Below are 24254 nucleotides of genomic sequence, written 5' to 3'. Positions count from 1 at the left end.
ACTTGGGTGTTAATTCAACGCTCAAGAGCTAAACGCAGCTAGCGTTAACAAGTGTCAATCGTTTCTTTGGCCAAAACGCTTCTGCTCCTGGACACACTTGACAGTGTTATTTTTTTTTTTCTCCAAAAGCCCCTGGCCCTAAACATTGCTAAAAGCCTATGTGTGCATGGATACATAGGATAACATGCTGGGGAGTTTACTGGCTGCAGAAAAAATGCCTAATGGCAAAAACAGCAGCTGTAAAAATGCCCAGTGTGCATGATGCCTAATTAGTGTTAGTTTTAAAACAGCTTGCATCACTGTAGATAAAAAGTATAAGGCCCCTTTCACATGGGCTTTCTGATCCAGTCTGCCTGTCAGTTTTTCAGGCAGACCTGATCGGATGCTCCATGCAGCCCTATGGAGCAGCAGATGTCAGCGGAGACATCTCCGCTGAAATCCGCTTCTATCCGATCCGGTCTGTGAAATCCAGACGGACGGAAACCCTATTTTCCATCCGTCTGGAGGATCGGATCGGATAAGATCGGATGGAAACAGACAGGTGGTCCATTTTCATCCGGTCCCCCAAAGAGGGGAACGGGGATCTGACAGTTCTGTCTCTGCACAGTGAGCAGAGACGGAGCTGTCATCCGCCTGCTCAGCGGGGATCGGCGGATCGATCCCCGCTGAGCAAAACGGAGTCCATCGGGCGCACCGCCCGTGTGAAAAGGGCCAAAAGCAAGCAAAATTTACAAGCAAATTTTTTGTTTTTTTAAATGTATACATTTTTCTGACACTTAAAAATGACTGAAAATTTGAATATGTTTAAAAATAAATCAGCAGAAAAGTAAAAGCTAATGGTAGTAAGGGATGGATAAGTTAAGTAAGGCTGAATAGGATTGAACAGAGGTTAATAAGGGGTGGCCAAAATGTAAAACCATATATTAATTTCCAAATTGTATTTCAATTATTTCCAGCCTACTCCTATCAATCCGAATAATCTTAAAATTTGTAAACTTACTTTGCGACGATCCTCATACATTTACTTCCTTGCATTTTGTGACACCTATTCGCTGTGCCCTGTGATTAAAGAGGCTGTAAACCTCAGGAAAAAAAAAAAATTTTAAAAAGAAAAACCTGAAAGACAAAGGCATAATGAGCTAGTGTGCATCGCATATTAGCTCATCATGAAATACTTACCTTAGAACGAAGCCCTGCAGTGCCGCCGCTCCCCTCTGAGACGACCGACATGTTCGGCCGTCCTCTTTCCTGGTTTGCACGATGGAGGCGCGATGACATCACTCCCGCGCATGCGTTTTACGGCACAGGGCTCTGAAGGAACGGCAAGCGTGCAAATATCTCCTAAACGGTGCAAGTTTAAGAGATATTTACAGTACCTATAGGTAAGCCTTATTATAGGGTTACCTATAGGCAAAAGTCATTAAGGGGGGGGTTTACAACCCCTTTAAGAACTGCTGTGTCAGACTTCACAGAGCCTGCCTTCTGAACTACAGAAGTGCTGAGAGGAGGAGTTATTACAGGAATCACTGCTGCAGACAGCAAAGGTACCATGTGATTTGTAGTCATTAGAAATTGTCAGTCAAAAATAACTATGGTTTGTAATGCTACCACAATGCTGATGGTATAAAATGAAAGTGAATGGTGTGAGCATAGATTTCCAGTTTAACCCCTTTCTATAGAACTCAAACTTAAATGCAGCGTCACAGAAGGGAGTCTTTATCCGTGGGGCACATATGTGGGGTATATATACATACCTGTGTTTGTGCTGAGAGCATACTGCACAGTGTGCTCCCAGCACAGAAAATGGGCTCTCACCAAAAGCCCTGGGTCTCGCGCTAATGATCAGGAACCAGAAAGCCAGATTCTTGCTCTTCAGCTATCACTTGATCACACACTATTCAGCGCCCCTATGTTTTTTTTCCCTTATAAATGAAGTAAAAGATGCATTGTAAAAAAAAAATAATATGCAAATAGGCAATACTACAGTAATAAGAAGCAAAGCATAGCTTGATCAGGGGTTGATCTAGGCCTGGGTCAGTGATAGGGTCCACAGTTATTTTCAGAGTCAAAGGTCAGGGTTAGTGTATTATAGGTAGGATTAAAAAAATGGGATTTTTGACTCACCGTAAAATCAATTTCTCAGATTTTTATTGATGGACACAGCTCCTGATCTTCATAACCATTGGATTATACTGCCCCCTGCAGGAGTAGGACACTAGGCAGAAAAAAAGTCTGGCTTTGCCTATTGGCAGTCCCAGGGGGTATACTCCCTCTCTCTGCTATAAAAAGGTACTCAGTTTTGTTACAAGCAATGTCAGAAGAATTACAACTCCACAGAGGGGTGGGTGTTGTGTCCTTCAATGAACACCAGAGAAATGGATTTTACGGTAAGTCAAAAATCCCATTTTCTCTTTCGCTCACTGACGGACACAGCTCCTGATCTTCATAACCATTGGGACATCCCAAAGCAATGTTAAACATAAGGGGTGGGAACAAAAAAAATTCCCAAGGCTAAACAGTAGCCAACAGGCTACAGGAGCGCAACCAAAACAACTGGAGCCCACCTAAAAAAAAAAATAAACCCTTTAAAAAGACAATCAGGTCCTCCAAACAGCAACCTGCAAAAACCTTGCGGCCAAAAGAAGCATCCACAGACGCCAACACATCCACTTTATAGAACTTTGTGAAAGTGTGCCCTGACGACCAGGTGGCCGTCTTGCAAACCTGAGTCACTGACGCCTGATGACAGAAGGCCCAGGAGGCACTAAGCGCCCGAGTAGAGTGCACCTTGACAGGGAAAGGAGGAACCTGACCCCTGATGGAATTGGCCTGAATCACTGTCTGTCGGACCCATGTGGAATTAGTCGCAGAGGAAGTAGACAACCCTTTCTAAGGCCCATCCGTGAGCACAAATAGTGAGTCGACTTCCTAAAAGACTCCGTAGCTGCCAGGTACACCCTAATTCCCAGGACCACATACAAGGCATGCAAGGCAATTGCTTTCAGATGTTTTGGCCAGGGACACAGGGAAGGCAACACAATGTCTTCATTAAAATGAAAATCAGAGACAACCTTTGGAAGGAACAACGTACAGGGACGAAGAACCACCTTATCTCTGTGAACCACCAAGTAAGGTAAACGACAGGATAACGCCAGCAATTCCGACATCCTGCACGCAGAGGTGAAAGCCACCAAAAAGGCAACCTTCTGGGACAGCGTAAGCCGGGGTATCTCAAAAAGAGGTTTCTGGAGGACTGAGCACCAAATCAAGGTCCCAAGGCGGCAACAGAGACCGCACTGGAGGTGTCAAGTGCCCAACTCTCTGAAGAAAAGTACACACCAGGGAGTATGTGGCCAAAGGTCGTTGAAAAAAGACCGCCAAGGTCGACACCTGACCCTTGATAGTACTCAAGGCCAGTTTGTGCTCAACACCCCCCCCCCCCCTTCATTGAAGGAAGGTCAAGATCTGAGCCACGAACAAGAGCGAGAATATGACCCCAAGGGACTCACATCATGCAATGTACGTCTTTTACATACTACGGTAGATCTTCCTAAGTAGGTAACTAGCTTTTAACAGCTTTGGAAACACCGACTCACGACTGTAAAGCAGGACAGAAGATTGGTCCTTGGGACAACAGATCCTCCCTTGGAGGAAGCTTCCAAGGAATGTAGGTGACCAGCCGCACCAGGTCAGCGTACCAAGCCCAGCAAGGCCAGTCCAGGGCCACTAAGATGACCGGAATCCCTTCTGCCTTGATCCTGCATAGTCTTGGCAGAAGCTTGAGAGGAGGGAAGGCGAAAATCAGACGATACTGACCCCACGGGGCCACCAGCACATCTGTGGCATCCGTCAGAGGATCCTGTGACCGAGCCACAAACCTCTGCACCTTTCTGTTGAGCCGGGAAGCCAACAGATTCACCTCGGGGATGCCCCACCGGAGACACAACCGATGAAACCCCCCTAAATGAAGGGACCACTCCCCTTGGTCCAACGCCCTCCGACTGAGGTAATTCGCCTGCCAGTCTTCCACACCGGGAATGTATATGGCGGAGGGGGCTGGACGAACCGTTCTACTCCCCTTAGAATGACGGCTACCTCCATAGCTGCTCGAAAAGAAAGATCAGTCAAGGTCCTATTAGAAGTCTGGTCCACAGACCAGCATTTGAGCCAAAAGACACGCCGAAGGACCACTGCCGAATCAGAAATTTGAGCTGCATCCAAAGAGGCATCACAGATAAACTGCAGCCCCTGGACCAGCTGGCCCACCAGATCAGCAAAGGCAGGGGGGAGCTTCTCCCTCTCCAGGTAATGGTATAAATGCTTAGCCCACTCGGTCAGTGTCTGCAACATCAGGGCAATTATTGGTCTCAGTGCCAAACCAGTCAGGGTGTACAAATTGCGGGCCACAGCCTCAACCTTCCTGTCAAGCCATTCCTTAAAAGCTGGGGACTCTTCAACTGGAATCATGGTTGCCTTGTTTTAATCAGGAAACTGGAGGGCTCACCACCGGTGGAACAGTCCACTTCTTAAGAAGGCACTCCTCATAGGGGTATCGCCTAGCTACTCGCTTAGGGACCCCAAGAGGACGCTTTGGTCGTCCCCTCTCTACAGTTACAATTTTGTCAAATATAGGAGGGGAAAGGGAACTCCTTTATCGCTCTGGATGGCTTGTGAGTGCAAAAGGGAACCTGCACCTCCGTCGCAAGCCGTGTCCTCCAACTTAAAGTCTCAAGCACAGGTACAATCAGTGCGTCCACCAGCGCCTTTCCATGCGCGGTTGAAGAAGCGGAGGAATCATCCTCACTATCTGAGGATGCAGGGTGCATGGTCGCAAACCCAGCAGGGTGACCTACGTCCGTGACGGTGGAATCAGATTCAGGATCTGAAGAGACAGATGAGGCAGGGGAAGGTGGGGGGTATTTTAATACCAGCCCGTCGCCAGAAAACCACCTCCACCCAGGACACAAGGGACTCCAGGACCACTGTCAGTGCATCGATGGATGGATGGGACCAGGAGGGCCCCACAGCCCCAGAGAGGGGGGATCAGGTGGGGAAAAGTGCTCCAAAGACTCCATGAGTCACCAGGGGACCCCACAAAAAAGTGTAAAACACTACTCTGGCAGCACAACCTGGCTGCCAGCCACAGAGAACCAATCAGCAGAGAGGGAGAGGACCCCACCAGACTCACCACCACGAGGAAAACAGGCAACACAGCTACCAGGAAAATCTTCATTGTGATCAGGAAACAAAAGGATCCAGAAGTCAGCACCAGAGGATGGAGGAGGGGCTCCCACCACCGAAATTGCCACCCAGAAGGCTCCATTGTCATGACCGCCGTTATTTTCAATGGCAAACCACAGCACAATGGCTGCCGGACTACACAAACAAGGCCGCTGTGCATTGAAGCTCTCAGGCTACAAGAAAATGGTGGCCTTGTGCAGCACCAAGGAGTGATCCCTAAGCCTCAAGGACAGGCCCAGGTAGAATGGGGGGCCCTGACAGGAGCCCCCACCAGGTACAATCTCCCCCCCGCGCACAGCCGATCGTCAGGTCGCCGGTGGCGCACCCCCCGCCCCAAATGCCAGCATAGCGCATTGCCCCCACCCCAGGAGGTGGCCAGACCACCCACACAGCCCCAACCTAAGTGGGGGGGAATAGAATGAGGGGATAGATGAAGGGGGGTCCCTGACGGGAAGGAAGGGAATCTGGGGATCCGACCATCCCAAGGAGGGACCCACATCTACCCCAAAACCCTCCAGGGGGAGAGAGGGGACAGCTACTCACCATACCAGGAACCAGGCAGGCACGGCCCCTGACAGAACCCCTCGCTATTGGAATGGGGGGCTGTCGGCCAGGAGGAACGCTGCAACTCGGGCCGAGACCCGGTCGTATGTGACTCTTCGCAAGGCGTTTAACTGGCTGTCCAGCCCCCGTCCGGTGGGGCTACGTTGAGCAGACCTAGAGCGGAGTTGAGGTCTGCGCACACTCGCTGGCCAGACTGGGGTGACCACTGGATCTAGATTATCCAGTCTGTTGCCCAGTCCGGCAGTTTTTTGTAAATCTCACAGGAAAAACCAGGAGAAAAATTTCTATCTAAAAAGAAAAAAAATATCCAGGACCAGAGATTCCAGCAAGAAACTGTGTCCTTACTCCTGACTAGGCAGAAAAAACTGAGTACCTATAGCAGAGAGGGAAATAGCAGAGAGAAGGAGTATACCCCCTGGGACTGCCCCTAGGCGTAGCGAGACTTTTGTCTGCCTAGTCTCCTATCCCTGTAGGGGGCAGTATAACCCAATGGTTATGAAGATCAAAAGCTATGTCCATCAATGAACAAAAGAGAAAAAAAAAACATTTTACTATTTTTGGCCAGTTTTTCTTTGATAATAACCAAATTATGAGAAGTCTATAACCATTTACCACCAAATGAAAGCCCAATTTGTCCTGAAATAAATTATAATTCACATGGATACACTACGTAGTTGTGATTTGTGTAGTTTAAGCCCGGGTTCACACTGAGGCCGTTTTGATATTTCAAGCCGGCATTTCAGTCCGACTTCAGAGGAGATTTCACAGACATCTGTGCGGGTTCCTGCACAGATGTCTATGGAAATCGCCCCCTCAAACCGCCAAAAGTAGTACGGAAACTACTTTTGGGAATCGGTGCAGCCCCGCAAAGTCGCACTGATTTGAACGGTGCCATTGCTGGCAACTGGCTCAGATTTGACATGTCAAATCGCATGTCAAATCGGACCAATGTGACCGTGGACTAACTAACACATGTCAAAATCATTCAGGTGTTAGGATTTGTTTTACCTTCTGCCATAAAGTGGTTAAATTTCATGTAACAAGTATGTTGGTACAGTATATTTGAATTAAAACTTCTGGACAGTATTCTGTACAACTGCTGCTTTGATAAATCCCACTTGTTATTATGACACCCAGGATTTTGCTACAAAAAGTAGCGGGGAAAGAGGAACAGTTTGGTCTATTGGATACCCCTGATCTAAATCATAAACCTGAACCTTATATTTCTCTCAGATATCAGTTTTATCACCGGAGAACCTCCACCACCACCACCACCACATACACAGGCAGAGAATGCATGAAGACCTTATTATTCCTTAACTAAAACAAGGACTGTATCTGACCATAGCATTTATAGCCTATATTACAGTGGAAATCATGGATAATAATAAAAGCATAGCTCAGTAGAAACAGGACTGGTATATATTATGAAAATTGTTATTAAAAAAAAAAAAACGAAGACTGTACTATGAGGCGGAGTCCCAGCTTCAGGTCGATAATGGGTGGCAAGGAGCGTCTAATCAGGTAAGTGGGGGAAGGTTAAATTTTACTGCCACTGACCACCTATGTAGGAGGGTGATTACTACAACCAGTGCTGGAGGTTATTATTACAGCCACTGACATCATTGGGGGGGGGGGGGGGCGGGTTCTATTGTACTCACTGACACCAATGTTGTTTTTTTAATGCGTACATTGACATCAATGTTGGGGGTAATTATTGCGTACATTGACACCAATGTTGGGAGCAATTATTGCGCACAATGACATCAATGTTGGGAGCAATTATTGCATACATCGACACCATTGTTGGTGGCTAATACTGCATCCACCGACACCAATGTTATTATACTCCTATTTGTTAAAGCGGAGCTTCACCCAAAGAAGGAATGGGTACCTAGTTTTTGCAGGTACCTGCCCTACATTTTACTCAGATCTTGTGGGTGATTTAAGTGAAATTTCAGTAACCCCCCACCTGCAACCTCACAGGTTTTAAGAGGGTGTGGACAATGGGAAGCTGGATGTGATGCCTTCAGGTCCCAACATTTAATGAACCAGGCTGAAGGAGGACAGTGCTGGATCCCTGGAAAGGTAAGCGTCCGTTTATTAAAAGTCAGCAGTTACAGCTTTTGTAGTTTACAATACATTTTCCAGAACTGAGTGAAGCCCCTGTTTAAGTGTGCACTGCAAAAAATTTAGCATGACGGATATTTTTGGGCACTGAGGTGCATTACAGCACATTCATTTTGAACAGGCTACCTCACTTGCACCTCAATGCAAGAAAATACACTGCTATTGAGTGGCCCTCTGGAAGTGTTGAGGGCCGCACATGATCTAAAGGACCTGTTAACCAGTTCAGGATATCAAGATGGCTGGTTGCTACAAAGCAACAGTAGAAATGGTAAGGCACATTGAGGAGTTGTTGCAGATCAAGAATGCTTTGAATCCCACTCTCAGTGTTACAAAATGTATCTTGTCCTTCAAACAAACAAAACAATGATATACTTTAAATAAATTATAATTTGTTACATTACCTGTATCTTCACCATACCAGTCACCCTGAATATCCATCATATTGCTCATTGAAACACTTCCTTCCTCTTGCCGGGACTCATAATCACGTACAAAATGATGCCCTTGATCCTCTTTTCTCTGTGCAGAGCTGTTGCGGAGGAGAGCCTCTAAAAATTGTTTCATATGATAATTATTACATGCCAGGTCCATATTGGAGCTACCCTGTGGACTTTCTTCACCCTGCTCCATGCCAGATTGTATCTGATATGGTTGGATACCTTCTGTTACTTCCACTACATCAGAATCAAACTCCTCTTTGGGTTCCACTGCTTTACTGGGACTTTTTTCTTCTGGAGAGCCTGCGCTTGCGGTATCCTTCACCATCAATTCCACAGAATTGCAGCTACTACAGTCTCCACAGGGTGCTTCCTTCTGACAGTCCCCCTGAGCTGTTTTTACAGTTATATTTCCAAGCGCTGCTCTGCCACCACTTATACCATCACTTCCACTATCAGCCTGTCCAAAGGAACTCTCTCTTTCCATTTTCCTGCAGATATCAAGAGAAGACCGTATGTAAGCCTTACAAAAGTTAACAACATCAGTCATTTGGAGGTAGCTTGCTGCACTCATAACCTCAATTACATTCTCTCCACTCAGGTTTAACTTTCCTGAGTATAGAAAATCCAGGATGGTAGAAAAGGCCTCAGAAGTGACAATGTCCAGAGATGCAGTGCTATGCCTTCCACTGTCTTGAATGTAGTGAACTAACATGGCCCGAAAGTAACCACTGTTGGCAAAAAGAACATTTCTGTGCGCTTTAAATATTCGACCTTCCACAATGATGCTGCAGTCACAGAAGAAATCTCTCTTACGCTGCTCATTCAGCTCTCCAAGAAGTTTGGTGTAATATGACGGCATCTCCATGACTCTGAGATGGGGAATTTTCGATAACTGTAAAAGAACCACTTTCTAATTAAATTTTTGGTATTTTTAAAACATTTCCTTCAATACATACCATTGAAAAGAACTCACTACTCAAGACCCCATGCTTTGGAGTGTAAAAACTGTGAAAAAAATTAATAAAAAATAAAACCATAGTAAACCTAAAAATGTGAATACATTATAAATCATCACTGCTGCTACCTTTCATTAAAAGCTAAAGATCTTAGTCTGTTTTGAAATGGGAGTGTATCCTCTTTACTACTCCAAATCCAAAAGTAGACTGTGACTTATTACTCCACCATTAGTAAAGTGCATAAAACATAACATAGTCCATACAAAGTCCATAAACTGTGCAAAAATAGTCACACTTCCATCAGGTAATTTTCAAACTTCACCACTTGTGCACGTGAAGTCCCTCTCCTCTCAGGAAGAAACTCATCGGAGCAAGATGCCATCCATTCTTATGACTGACGCAAATTGGGTTTACTACTGCATCTGGCTCACATATCATCACATAACATAGGGAAGAAAAAAAGCCTCCAAAAGTGTAGTAAAAGCATCCAAATTCATTTAGGGACATTTAAGTTTCTTGGATTACGACTACCAAACAATATTCACCTTCATTACATTGTTCTACACCCTAAAGGTTTCCAGGACATCTTCCAACAATTTAGGCAGGCCACACATGGTTCGAATCTCGGCCAGTTCAGCAGGAACCGGCCAAGATTCGAAACGTGTAAGGGCAGGCTGAATGTACCGATCGCATCAACACTGTCGTTGTTGATGGGTATTGAGCGAATGTCCTGCAACCTCTGGGGAAATTTTATGTGTGGCTGGCCTGGGAGTGATTTCCAAGCAAAGTCAAACAGAGGTTAGCAGGGGCCAAAAAAAAAAAAAAATAAATAAAAAAAAAAAGAATGGCTGATCGAGATATCTACACTGGCCTGTATAAGTCCCAGAGAAACGTATGCCCAAATTTCAGTTCCATACCTGTGGAAAGACCTGCAGAATACTGCTCTGCCAGTTAAGGGAGCTTTAAAATGTCTTGGCAAAAGATGATGGCAATGCATACAAGGTCAAGTCACTTCTTCAAAGAGTGTGTACAAGATCAAAGTTGCTCCTGGCAAGACCTAGAAAAATGTTACAAATATATAAAAATGCTTCCTTATAATGAAAAGACATCTAATAAAGTTAATGGTTACTCTGCTTATATTTGTCTTTCTTGCCCCCCCCCCCCCCATATAACATGTTCTTAAAATCTTTTAAGCAAAACCTGTTTTCATGACATACTTAAAAAAAAAAAAAACCTAATGATCTGATCACTGAAATCACAAAATGACAAAGTGCTCAGGAGAAAAATAGCAGGGATTGTTGTTATTTTGCTCCTAGTCATTTTATCACTCTTTTCATCATACAAAAATAATTGTGGTAATTCTGCCATTTTGAGGCCTACCAGGTTTGAGCTATATTCAAGCTCTGATGAAGGTGGATTTTTTGGCCCCTGAAAGTATAGGCTTCCTTTTTATGTTCTCGTTTACCTTGAATATAAATGAAGGATTTTTAGACCATTTTTTGGTGCTCTTCCTGGCTCACTTCCAAATAGGTTTTTCAATTCAAGTGACCCCTTTTGTCTTGAGAGGGCTTCCGTTTTTGTGACAAGCAGCCAAATACAAGACATAAGGCTCTCTGACTTCTTTTGAAGAGCCAAGATTTGAACCGTAAATTGAGGGCCTAAAGATGCAAGTTCTGTGCCTCACCTCTACCTCCCCTTGCTTCATGCCCTTATGCTGCATCTGCACAAGCATCAAAAAGGGGAGCTTGGCATGTGCTTGTGACCCCTCCACCTGCTTGAGCTAAGAGAGTGTTCACTAAGCTGCAAGGCTTAGTACATCAGTTCTGACTGCTTCTTTTCACTTCTCCCCTCAGCAAATGCCCCAGGAAAGAACCGAGAGTACGGTACAACATTGCGTAAGCATGGGTGTTGAAAGCTCTGCTTCTTGATCCAGTATCCTTGCAGACCAATTAAGGTTGAATGGGGCCAAGGTCGGCATATCCAATCATTGGGTCCAAAGTTTGTCAAAATTTACCAAAACAGCCCTTGTGCTGATACATTTTTTTCAAGTCGAAGGGTTTCTCTCATTTGAGTTATCAATGCTTTCAATGTGGGAGGATCAGCAGATGTCCAGTGCCGTAAAATTAACTTACAGGCCTGAAAGAGTGCCCTAGTTATGACCTGTTAAGGGATGTCTTCGGCAGAGAGATCGCACAGAATTCCCATAAACACTGTTTTGGTTCCTCACGCACCTGGACCTGAAAAACCCTGTCAATAGTAGCTATAATTCCCTTCCAGTAGAGATGTAGTTTTGGACACTGCCACAGGAGGTGCGTTATCACCATGATCCCTACAGCATCTTGTACAGGTGGGGTTTTCTCTCGTTCCCCTACAAAACAGCCTTGCAGGAGTACCTACAAAAGTAGATATATAGTTCAGCCACATTTAAGGAGCACTGTTAGAATGCAAATAGGGCCTCTTCCCAATGTTCTTTTTCAAATGCCCCCAAATCCCTTTCCCAGGGGGAGACAGCACTGATAGGGTAATCATTTGCGCTTTTCGCAGTGTCCAAAAGCCTTACTGGTGTGTTTTTATTTCAGGGTTTCTTAGCAGGGTACGGGTATCACAGACTCTATTGGATTCTAATTTTATAGTCAAGTGACAAGATGACCCCCCCACACTTTTTCTGTCAAAATGGGTCCCAGTACAAATAGGGGGTGGGGTTAAATTTCCAAATGGAGACAGAGACAAATATATCTCTTAGCCTAGAGATCCACTTTAAACTTGCTTGTCCCTACTTGAAATTTCCAAGACTTTCAAATACTTCTCCAGGTAGCACCAGATTCATTCATTTAAATGAAGCAAAACTATTTGCTTGTCACTTTGGGATGGCAATAATGAGGGCTTTGGAGTGGTGGTGATGGGACTTTGGAGCAACAATAGACAAACAAGTTTTCTTACTTGCTCCCTCTTCCAGAGAGTGTTTCGGCAACTTGTGGCAGTAAGAGCAAGGCAGGGGTGCAGGGTGTACACACATGCACCAGGCTAAAGTGTTACTAAACCCAGGAGCCTGCATTCAGGCTAAAGTGTTACTAAACCCAGGAGCCTGCATTCACTATATCTGGGTCTCCCACAGTACACAGAATATGGAAATGCAATTATTTTAGTAAATATAAACTTCTAAATACTTTTTCTCATCAGCAGTATATAGCAGTCTTATGACTTCTATCAGTGTCTGTTTAAAGCTTGCAGGAGGAGTTTCCATTTTACTCTTACTGTCCTATGAGGCTACATGGCCCTTGACTTTGTGTGAACAGTGCTGATTCGCCCTGTGCTGATCACATGCACCGTCCCAAGAAAAAAAAAAAAAAAAAACTCTCCAGCAATATACACCAAACTGAGCATGTGCAGAGAGCCTCCAAGGCTCTGTTCTATCAGGAGATGGATTGGGGACAGTAAAAAAAAGGGGAGGATCAGAGAAGACAGAATCACACAGCCGTTTTACACAATGTAGAGGATTAACTCCTTAGGTTCCACAGTGAGTATACCAAGCATTCTTTACTGCAAATACAGACTGATTTTACAGTTGTGGTTTTAGTAACACTTTAAGGGGGAATTTTGTTGAACAGGGATGCCAGGCATGGTGGAGAGAGGGTTGGTAGTGTTGCAGATGTGGTGTTGTGAGAGGGGCCCTGTGTGGTAGCGAGAGTCAGGGGGTGGAGGTAAGCGCAGCAGTGAGAGCTGCGGGAGTGGTGGGCAAAGTGGTAGGGGATGTTGGGTGCAGTTATTGCAGACGTGGTGGTGAGACCAGGGCCAAAATGGTGGTGGGGTGGGTGTCAGAGAGGCAGGAGCTGCGATGAAAGGTGGGGGCGGTGTCAAGATGCAGTAGTGAGGGGGCAGGGGTGACAGTTGGATGTATCTTCCCTCCTGGCAAAGTACATCTAGTCACAGTGCAAAGAGACATGTTGCTGCAGAGAAGAGCTGTCAGCCAGGGCATCAGTCCTTCCTAGTCCCACTGGAGCCTTTTTTCCCAGTCTGTGTCAGGCAGCACCTTGAGTGCTTGCCTCCCTCGACCTTCTTCAGTGCCAGAACTGCAGCCACGGAAGAAGCTGGGATCCGATCAGCAATTGCAGGAGGCATCAGCAGGAGCCCAAGACAGAGCCAGCATGTGCGTGTGAGCAGCGATGAAGGCAATGGTGCTCTCTATTCTCCAAGTGGCCCTGCAGGCTGAGACTTGTCTGAGACAAGTGATTGCCTGTTTGGTTGCTGTAATGGAGCAACAGCAATAGGGAGTTGGCTGTTGAAAAGGGACTTTTTTTTTCGGGACACCAAGCTTTGACAGCAGAAGTGATTCATGTAGCTTTACAGCCATGCAATCACTTCAGCCAGCAAGCCCCCAGATACCCACCCAGCCCTGAGACTCAGAGCAAAACGCAGGCAGTGAAAGGGTGAGCAAATCTGAGCTTTAGAAAATTTCTAAGCTGTGCTGTGTCACAGAAGATAGAGGAACTGGACACCAGCGAAGATGAGTATTTAGGGCTAATCACACCTAATAATTTTCCTGCAGCTATATTCACCAATATTAGTGTGGCTTTATCCTGAATTAGATGCACATGTTAAATAACTAATAGGGTTTAAACAGACCCTAAAACAATAAAGCCTAGCTCCAGCTTAGGCGTTTTATCTTTTTGAAGGAGGGTGGAAAAAATGGCAGCCTCGGTCGGTCTGTTTTTTTTTTTTTTTTAAAGCTGGGTCTCTACTATTAAGATTTTCCCTCACTTTATGCCAGGGCAGAAAGTGATGGAAAATCTCCCCAATAGGAACACATACTTAAAATGGTTGATCTAAAGATTGGCATTGTGCCTAAAATAAATAAATTAGTAATAAATAAAAAAAAATAAAAAAACGCTGAGATTTAGGTTCCATACCTTTAGAAAGAACAGCAAAATACTGCTCTGACAAAGCTTCAAAAGGCCTAGGCAAAAAACGATGGCAATGCATACAAGGTCAAGTCACTTCTTCAAAGAGCGTGTACAAGATCAATATGCTCCTGGCAAGACCTGGAAAATGTTACAAAAATATAAAAAAGATGCTTCCTCACACAGAAACACATACACTCAAATTAAATATGGCAAAATATTACAAATGGTATGGTTGACTTTAATGTTATCCTATAGATAGTACATTCGATACATCTACTCTTACAGTGTACTGTATGTAAACCCACACCTTGTAAAAAAAAAAAAAAAAAAAAAAAAAAAACACTGATTTAAAAATAGAAATGAAAGGCAAAACGTGTATAGATAAAAAAAAAAAAAAAAAACACATTATAAACACTTTTTTTCTGTCATCACATATTCTCTGCTCTCAGCTGCATAAGAGCTGGGGGGGAGGAGAAACAGCAGTACACAGTTCCCAGTGAATCGCAGTGAAAGGGGGGGGGGGGGCTCATTACAAGTTTGATCATTGGAGGAGAGCAGACTCAGTTCCAGCACAGCTAGAGAACGGACAACAGTGTGCTTTCCTGCTTAGTGTGGTCAGTTGTTAATTGGAAAGCAAAGGGACAGGCAGGAACACCATTGGTTTCACATAAAGGAAGCAATACAAAGAGAACAAGATACTGTTTCATACAAGTAAATGATACAGCAGGCACATATCAGTAATATGTAAATGATGCTTTCACAGGCTTATGGCTTTTTATTTTCCAGCCTATAGAAGCAACTCTATGTTGGCCTATGTGTCCATGCACATTTGGCATTTACAGGCATTCAGCATTTGTAGAAGAGCATTTACAGGCTGGATAAAAAACCCATCACAGATGTATTTATGAGAGGAGGTTTGGGCAGAAAAAAAACGCTTGATGCGCCTACACATTTCATTCTGGCGCATCAAGCTTTTTTTAACTGTACATTTTTCTGGTGCGCATGTACAATATACTCCAAAGGAACATTTTTTCTGCTGACAAGTGTGCATAGACCCTTAAATTGATTAGAAATCTTAAAAGTTGTTTTTTTTTCCCCCTAAAATAACAAACATGTTATACTTACCTACTTTATACAATGGTATTGCACAGAGTGGCCCTGAACGTCCTCTTCTGGGGTCACCTGTCGGCACTCTAGGCTCCTCCCCTTCTTGGTGCGACACCATATAACGCTCCCAAACTAGGCTGTGTGCCCGTCTGTAGACACACACAGCGTGGCTCAGCCCCACTTCCCCCTCACAGGAACTGACAGCAGTAGGACCCATGGCTCCCATTACTCTCACAGAGAGAGCAGCACTGAATCGAGATAGGACTCCGGTAAGTATTTAGGGAGGTGAGGGGTAGATTCAACCAATGGGATATCATTTACCTTAATGTAGTGAATGCAATAAAGGAAAAAAAATGTCCTGCCTTTAGAACTGCTTTAATCAATCAGCTTACTAAGGCTGGTTTCACACTGATCAGGTCCGCCTGTCAGTTTTTCAGGAGGGCCTGATCAAACCACCCATTGCCCTCTATGGAGTGGGACATGTGTCCACTGACACCGGCAACGGCATCCGATTCCCCAAAAACAGACGGATGGGGAATGGATCAGATTGTATGTCTGGCAGTGTATATTATTTAGTCTGTAGAAAAGGTATACAGTCCACAAACTATGGTATATATCCATGGCTAGCCCAAGAATAAAATGCTGCCCCCCCCCCCCAAAAAAAAAAACATGCCCACCAAAAAGGCCCCTACATCCATTATTTTATATCAGGTTATTAAAAACTAAAATCACATTTATCAAGAAGTCAGATTTACATGCAACAGCACCTTGTCTATATGCAAAATTATAGGACATACTATTATGATCAATTCAAAGAAGCGGGCTTGGGCAGTACAGGGACAGGTTAGGGTAGTATATAGACAGAAAGTCCTTGACAGGGAATTAAACAGAAAGAGTCCAATAGGTGTGGGGCCCAAAATAGAAAATCTTGTGAGAGATCCTCCACTGACAGATGTACACACACTAGACTCTTACCATCCAGAGTGGACTACTACATACAGAGCTTGAATGCACTTGTTACAGAACCCAATCGATCAAACAGCAGCACTCTCCCACTCTTAAGCAAATTCCATTTGATATGGCCCTCAATGGATAGAACGTTCCAACATAGATAGAAAGACACTTCATAGTGTAATACCTTCAGTATACAAAAAAAAATTAAATCCAGAAAACTCAATCACCAAAAGGTAAGATAAAATCTTGCATGTGCATCAATAATCCACAGGGGAATGTTTCCAACTATCAAGATGGCCGACCTTCGTGCTTGGCAACCTCACATGATCCAGCTCTGCCCAACCGGTTTTGTCGTACCAACGTCATCAGGGGCGTTAATGCTTTCTGGATTTTAATAAATTTTATGCTGAACGTATTACACTATGAAGTGTCTATCTATGTTGAAACAATATATCCATTGAGGGCCATATGAAGTAGGATCTGCTTAAGGGTGGAAGAGTGCTGCTGTTCGATTGATTGGATTCTGTAACAAGTGAATTCGACCACTGTATGTAGTAGTCCACTCTGGATGGTAAGAGTCAGTGTGAGTACATCTGTCGGTGGAGGATCTCTCACAATATTTTCTATTTTGGACCCCACCACCAGAGGTGGGGGACTTGAGTCACATGACTTGACTTGAGTCAGACTTAAGTCACCAGTTTGAGGACTTGAGACTTGCTTGACTAAAATGAATAAAAGACTCAACTTGACTTTGACTTGGTATTCATGACCTGAGAAATATGACTCGAAATGACTTTACTTTTTTAAGTTATTAAAATATATGCATTTTCTCAAGTGTTAAAGCAAAATGAATGTGCCTGTTATGTTTCTGACACCACAGTCACTTAAAACACCTCAGTGTGTTCTGATTTTTAGGACACTGGCTGTTTAACAATGGAAATACTTAACATGTTTTTAGTGACTGTGGTGTTGAAACCTAACCGGACGAAGGATTTTGAGCTGTTTGGGCATTCAAAGTGTTTCTTTAATATGCCAAGAAAAAAGCACTAAGCAGTTTTGTTAATGTTGAAAATAAAACAAAACCTTTCCTGACCACTGACTTAACTGATTTAAAAAGGTGAAAATTGGGGAAGATCAGTATTTTGACTTGATTTGTGACTTGACCAAAATAAATGACTTGACTTGCTTGACTTCTAGCAGGGTCTCGACTTGACTTGCTTGCTTTTCGATACAGTAACTTGGGACTGCTTGTAACTTGCACATGTGTGACTTACTCCCATGTCTGCCCACAACTATTAGACTCTTTCTGTTCTGGCATGTGGGATGGCCCGAGACTGCGGATATGGCACGTGGGATGGCCTGAGACTGTGGACGTGGCACTTCCAGCTACGGTTTTTCAGTCCGGTGTCCTGTGCATTTGAGTTCACCCATCAGGGGCAATTCAGGTGCAAATTTTTCCCTGAATTTGCACCTGAGCCGGTCTCAAAAACGCACAGGATGCTTTTCAAATTTGCACCGCAGCTGCCCTGGACGTGTGTGAACTAGCTCCATTGAAAGCCAGTCACACTCACGTTATGCGAATTGGATGTGGCGTAAAATGCATTCAACTCACATTTGTGAACCCAGCCTCAGTTTGTTTTGTTGTGATTAGCTGTAATTGGTTACAGCTGACCAAATGGCACAGATGGGTTGTGACTGGCCCAGTATGTACCAAGTGATCACTGTGACCAATCACAGCAAGCAACACAATTGGACACAATGGATTGCTTGAATGAAAGCCATCCATTGTTTACAAATGTCACGTGACCTGCAATTTGGTGGAGATAGCCGGTGACAAATCATGTCACTGTGCGGCCTGGCATGAGGCACGATCTGGGAGGACCTCATATGATGTCCACCCAGATTAACGAGAGGCAGGCCCTGACGTCATTCGCCCATAGGCCGGGCGGGAACCAGTTAATGTCAATGGTTTCTTATCTGAAAGGCCAAAACTGCCAACTGCTCAAGAAACCCTTAGGCCAGTTAAGCAGGAATGGGCCAAGATTTTAACTGTTAATGGACAGGCTAAATGTACCAAGTTGATCGATTTGAACAACTTGGGTATAACCATCCTGCTGGATTATTGTGATTATCGCTAGCGGCTGCTACAGCACTGTCTTGTCTCGGCAGGGACAGCTTCCCCTGCCCGCGCTGGGAGCAGACAATTGCTTGGCAGGAGGGATTCCCCTTTTGGCACAGTTTGTGTAGATGGGGGAATCGTGCGAATTTCTTTCCTGCAACTTCTGGAGGAACGCTAGCTAAGAAAGATTGAAGCTTGGGCTATAGGTGGCACTGTCGGCACCACATGGTGTGACAAAATGTGACTTAGCCAGGTGGAAAATTATCAGCTTAACATTGACTGCATCCTATGAGAAGCATCCACTGTTTGGCTATTCAGGTAGGGTGCCGTGGCTGGGTTTGAAAACAATAGTCAGCAGGGGATATTCCTCCGTCCATGCTGTTGAATGGATGGATGGGTTGGGGGGGGGGGTGGATTGTCATGTTGATGTTTAGGTTAAAGAAGGGGAGACAAAAAGGATAAATGCAAAAAGGATAAATGCATTTAGTCTCCTTTAGGGCCGAGTCACACCAGAAACTGCACGTCCTTGTATGCATTTGTGGTGCATTTTTCCGAAGCTTGGATTTTCTTTGAGGTCACTTCTGTCTTCTTTGGGCTTTCATGTGCACTACATTTTGTTGCAGTGCATTTAAAGTGCAGAAAAATGCAGCATGCTGTACTTTTTGCACTGTAGTAGTGTGAATTATCCCCAAAGAATAACCTGGATTTTGGACTGTCTATGCAGTTGGAGTGCAGTCAAAAATGCATCTCACTGCATCTGGTGTGAATGGGCCCTTAAAGCGGTTGTGAACCGCTGCACTTTATTTTTATCTGCAAGGCAAAGGCATAATGTGCTAGTATGCATTGCATACTAGCACATTATGTTAAACTTACCTGAAAACGAAGCATGGCAGCGTCCATCTCTACCTGGTCTTCCTTTCGGATTCGCGGCTGTGACTGGCCGGAGCTGCGATGACGTCACTCCCGCACATACACGCAGGAGCCGCCAGTCACGTCACACTGCTCTGAAGAAACGGCAAAAGGTGGCTGTTCCTTCAGAGCGCATGCGCCAGTGATGTAATTGGCTGCTACCTCAGTAAATATCTACTAAAGCAGGGATATGCAAACTGTGGCCCTCTAGATGTTGCAGAATTAAAAGTCCCATGAAGTATAGCAAGACTTTGACAGCCACAAGCATGACACCCAGAGGCATGATGGGACTTTTAGTTTTGCAACAGCTGGAGGGCCACAGTTTGCATACCCCTGCCCTAAACAGTGCATGTTTAGGAGATGTTTATATTACCTATAGGTAAGCCTATATTAGGGCTTACCTATAGGTAAAACTTAAATATGGAAGTTTACTTCTGCTTTAAGTGATTTAGGATGCCGGGAGGCAGGGTCTTGCGATCATGCGACCGCCGTGATTGGCTGTCAAATGTTCTGAAAGTTTCAGATCGCAAGCTGTTATTGTGAGCTCTCCGTTTACCGCCACAGGGAGTGCGCTCTCGGCACAACTGCAATTGCACTAATGAACGCAAATACCCCGCCACTCGGCACCAAGGCCCATCCGCCGAGAGGACGCATATTTGCATGCAGCCAGCGCCAAGTGGTTAAAGTGAATCTATAAGGTTCCACTTGCACCTACGCATGTCTGTTACTACGTCTGCTGGAATGCACATGCAAATCTGTGAATAAGCCCTAAACGGCATTAACATTGGCACCGCTAGGTAGGTTTTCTGCCCTGGTTGATGCTGTCGGTATCTTAGCAAAGCAGGTCACAGAATGGGTCTAATGTATTTATTGTTGCCCATAGCAACCATTCAACCTACTTGATTAACTTTCCAAACCTGGCCTGTTCAAGCTGACAGTTGTCAGCTGATTGGTTGCTATGGGCAACAAGCAATGTTACCTTGACTTTTCACAGAGTAGGCCCAATGTGCTATTGCCATGCATGGAGCTTGCTTTGCAGCTACAATTGCAGAAAGAGGGTTGCTTATGTCAGGTTAGGATGCACAGTTGTTTGCATGGATGCCCATTAAATATGACTGCTTCTCTTTTGCGTTAGAATAAGTATTATATGGCCAACCCCAGAGAGGTCTCCACTGTGCACCATGGCAGACAAGGTATCTGCAGCCAGGGCTTCCTCACCCACCCCTATACAGCCTGCTTCCCTAGCTTTCCTCACGCTGCAGTCTGCACTACGCCCCTTGGCCACCGTCTATCGTCTTCATGATAAACAATGCACATTACACAATAACACAAATTAAACCCCATTCGCCTCACCTTTTAACCAGCCCTTGCACGGTGCAACCACACTTTCCTGCAAGTCGACGTCAATTTTGCCCCCAGCCAATAGAACGCCAGGGAGCTGCAGAGAACCCTGGGAAGTGTAGTGTCCTGGTCACCACAGCCCTCTCATTCGCTGCCTGTTGCACTCCAATTCCCAGAATGCAAGTGGGCTGCTGTGCTGCAAAAAATGAACAGAGGGCCTCCACGACCACTGGGGGGCGTGAGAGGCGCCACTACAGTATAAAAGCAGTGTCTTTCATAAGGCAGCAGTGTAAGGTTACGTGTCTTGCTGTAGGCTGATCTGTGTAGGGGAGGCTAGGTGGTCTATAGAGCTAGAATTGTGTGCAGTCTCTATGATCAAGGGGAATATCATTATCATATAGTGGAAATGACGAGTCCAAAAGGAAAACGTTACAGTTGGTGCTGGTTGTTGTACAGCCAGATTAGGAAATGGACTTGGTTTGAGAAAGGCAAATTAAATGTTAGTATGGTATTTAACCACTTCAAAACTGGGCACTTTCACCCCATTCCTGCCCAGTCAGATTTCAACGCTGTCGCACTTTGAATGACAATTGCACGGTCATGCAACACTGTACCCATATGAAATTTATATCAAATTTTAAGTCACATAGCAATTTATTTTGGTGATATATACCACTTCAGCCCTGGAAGGTTTTACCCCTTTAATGACCAGGCCATTTTTTGCGATTCGGCACTGCGTTACTTTGACAATTGCGCGGTTCTGCGATGCTGTACCCTAATAAAATTGACGTCCTTTTTTCCCCACAAATAGAGATTTCTTTTGGTGGTATTTGATCACCTGTGCGATTTTTTTTTATTTATTGCGCTATAAACAAAAAAAGAGCAAGAATTCTGAAAAAAACATTTTTTTCACTTTCTGTTATATAACATTACCAAAAATAAAAAATAAACATTTTTCATTCTTTTAGGTCAATTTGTATTCTGCTACATATTTTTGGTAAAAAAAAAAATCCCAATAAGCATATTTGGGTTGGTTTGTGCAAAAGTTATCGCATCTGCAAACTAGGGGAAAGATTATTTATTTATTTTTACTAGCAATGGCGGCGATCTGTGATTTTTAGCGGGACTGTGGCGGACAAATTGGACCCCTAACTGACATTTTTGACACTATGGGGGGGGGGGGGGCAGTCACATTACTACAGTAAGCAGTGCTAAAAATATGCACTGTTACTGTAATAATGACACTGGCAAGGAAGGGGTTAACCCAGGGGTGATCAAAGGGTTAAGTGTATGCCTAGGGGGTGTTTTCTAACTGTGAGGGGGATGGACTTGTGGAATTAACACAGAGAACTGTGATCCTAAATAGGATCACAGGCGCTCTGTGTTCATTCCAGAGAGAACAACAAGCTACTGTATTTACAACAGCAGGCCGTCGTTCTCTCTCTCCACATGGAGCGATCGCAGGTGCCCAGCGGCAATCACGGCCGCCGGCCCGGTGGATTGGCTACCCCACTGCCTAATGGGGGCGGGCACACGTCCCCAAGAGTGCTCCCGCGAATCGCCGTACAGGTACGGCAGTTTGGGCACCCAATCCAGACTGCCGCACTATATCTGCGGTGGGCGGTCGGCAAGTAGTTAATCACCTTTTTTTTTTTGTTTAATAAACGAAAAAGAGGCCAAAAATTTTGAAAGAAAACCCTATTTTCTTAGTTTCTGTTATAACATTTTGCAAAGAAGTTATTATTCCTCACTGATGTGCGCTGGTGAGGCAGCACTGGTAATCAGAGCATGACACTCGGTTCACACTACCGCGACTTGGCCGCCTGACAAGTCGCAGTCCATTCAGTGCAATGGGAACCGTTCTAATAGGAGCGACTCAAGTCGCTCCGACTTAGAAAATAGTTCCTGCACTACTTTTGACCGAAGTCGGGAGCGACTTGCATTGACTTCCATTATGTGAAGTCCGTGCAAGTCGCGCCGAAGTCACGGTGCACGGCAACTTCACTAGTCGCCCCCGAAGTCGGATCGCCATAGTGTGAACCGACACTTAGTGATCAGTGCCCTGATTATCAGTGGAAACGATGTGCTGACAGGCTTGCTGATAACCAGCAAGTCTATTTATATGTGATCAACTGTGATTGGACACAGCTGATCACATGGTAAAGGGCCGCTGTGATCAGCTGTGTCCGAAGGACACAGCGGCCACTGAGTGTGCCCGATGCACGCCGCAGGGTTCTGGGAGGACATCTATGGACGCCCTCCCAGAACTGGACGACCGTGCTATTGCCATCTTTTTGCTATAGTGCAGTTGGGAAGTGGTTAATAAATGCTGAATTAAATGAGGATGCAAATATACTCTTAACCATTGACTGCAAAATCTCTCAGGCAGGCTGAAGATTAAGCAATTTTCTGTGGTGGAAGGAAAGAAAATTGTTCAATTCCCCCATCAACACAGGCAGTGTTCTATTGTGCCACTGTGTTCTGCCAGCAGGGGGAGTTGGGAGCCTTCCCCACAGGCAGAATACAAGCGATCTGGCAAAAATAAAAACAACAGGCTGGTTGTACTGGAATCAATCAAAGGATTAACTTCAGTACAAGCAGCCTGGCCATGGACAGATTGAAATTCTGCCACTTCCTGTTGAGCTGGCTGGATTTACATCCATGTACAGTGTGGGCAGCCTAAAAGAGAAGTTTGGCGTTTTTTTTTTTACAAGAATAATACTTACCTAGGTGGATGGAGCATTGGTTCCCTGCCAGCTCTAAGACTGAGAACTGAGCGAAAGACCGCTGATCGCCCAGTTCTCAGAGCTCCGTGAGCAGAGAGCTGGTGACTGTGGGTCACCAACTCTCTGCTCTAACCCCCCCCCCCCCCCATGCACTCACTGGAATGCTGGGCTGTGGAAAGCAGCTGGCTCAGGTTTTTGCTGAGAGGCTGAGCCAGGTGCCAGTCCAGAGGTGTGGGTGACTCCTGACCATATTGTCGTGATCTTGCCCCAACCTGGAACAGCTCTGTGACGTCATCCCCCTATCTGCTGAAAACGGGTCACAGGAGTGCAGAACAAACTGCACTTCTGCAATCCACAGGAGAAGTACAGCCAAATGAACTTTGGCTGTACTTCTCCTTTAAGGCTTGAATTTTTGCCCATCTGCCCTCAAGAAACAGAGATCAAAGTGCTCCTATTAATGCATCCACGGTAAACAGCATGGATGGGGGAATCTCCTTTGTATTCAGCAAGCTACAGGTGCTGGCACTGCTGAACAGTGACCACATCTGATGGAAGGCAGTCATTGTTCAGCCAACAATTTTACACCTGGGTCAGTTCATTTTTGTTGAGCTGTGTATTGTTTGAAGAGCCTTGGATTTTGAGACATCTATGTAGGCCATTAACCACTTACCGCATAGTAACGTACCGGTACGTCGGTACACCTTACGGGTTTATACCGGGATGATGCCTCTAGTTAGAGGCATCATCCCGGTACCGTGGTTTGAAGCCGACGGTCGGCTTTCCGTCGGTACCGATCGATGCGGCTCGGGAGCCGCTCGATCGTTACCCGGGGGGGCGGGAGGGGACGTCCCCCCCCTCCCGCCGCC

At 45.2% G+C, this 24254-nt stretch overlaps 1 protein-coding gene across 1 annotated transcript in view; it reads right to left on the bottom strand.

The window, feature by feature from the left end:
- Positions 1 to 20755, bottom strand: part of LOC309548120 (uncharacterized protein) — an 88503-nt gene extending 67748 nt beyond the window's left edge. Inside the window, exons 1-4 of the mRNA XM_082248085.1 lie at positions 20675 to 20755; positions 14239 to 14370; positions 10249 to 10388; positions 8337 to 9267 (exon numbers count right to left, since the gene is read on the bottom strand). Coding sequence (XP_082104211.1) covers positions 8337 to 9240 — 904 coding nt within the window. The 5' untranslated portion in view covers positions 9241 to 9267; positions 10249 to 10388; positions 14239 to 14370; positions 20675 to 20755. The remainder of the gene's footprint in view (positions 1 to 8336; positions 9268 to 10248; positions 10389 to 14238; positions 14371 to 20674) is intronic.
- Between the last annotated feature and the right edge of the window lie 3499 nt (positions 20756 to 24254).

Source organism: Pelophylax lessonae (genome assembly GCF_965119305.1).
Source record: "Pelophylax lessonae genome assembly, chromosome: 2".
In the NCBI taxonomy this organism is placed as follows: domain Eukaryota; kingdom Metazoa; phylum Chordata; class Amphibia; order Anura; family Ranidae; genus Pelophylax; species Pelophylax lessonae.
The sequence above is the reverse complement of the archived record's forward strand: the minus strand, read 5'-3'. Positions and strand labels throughout refer to the sequence as shown.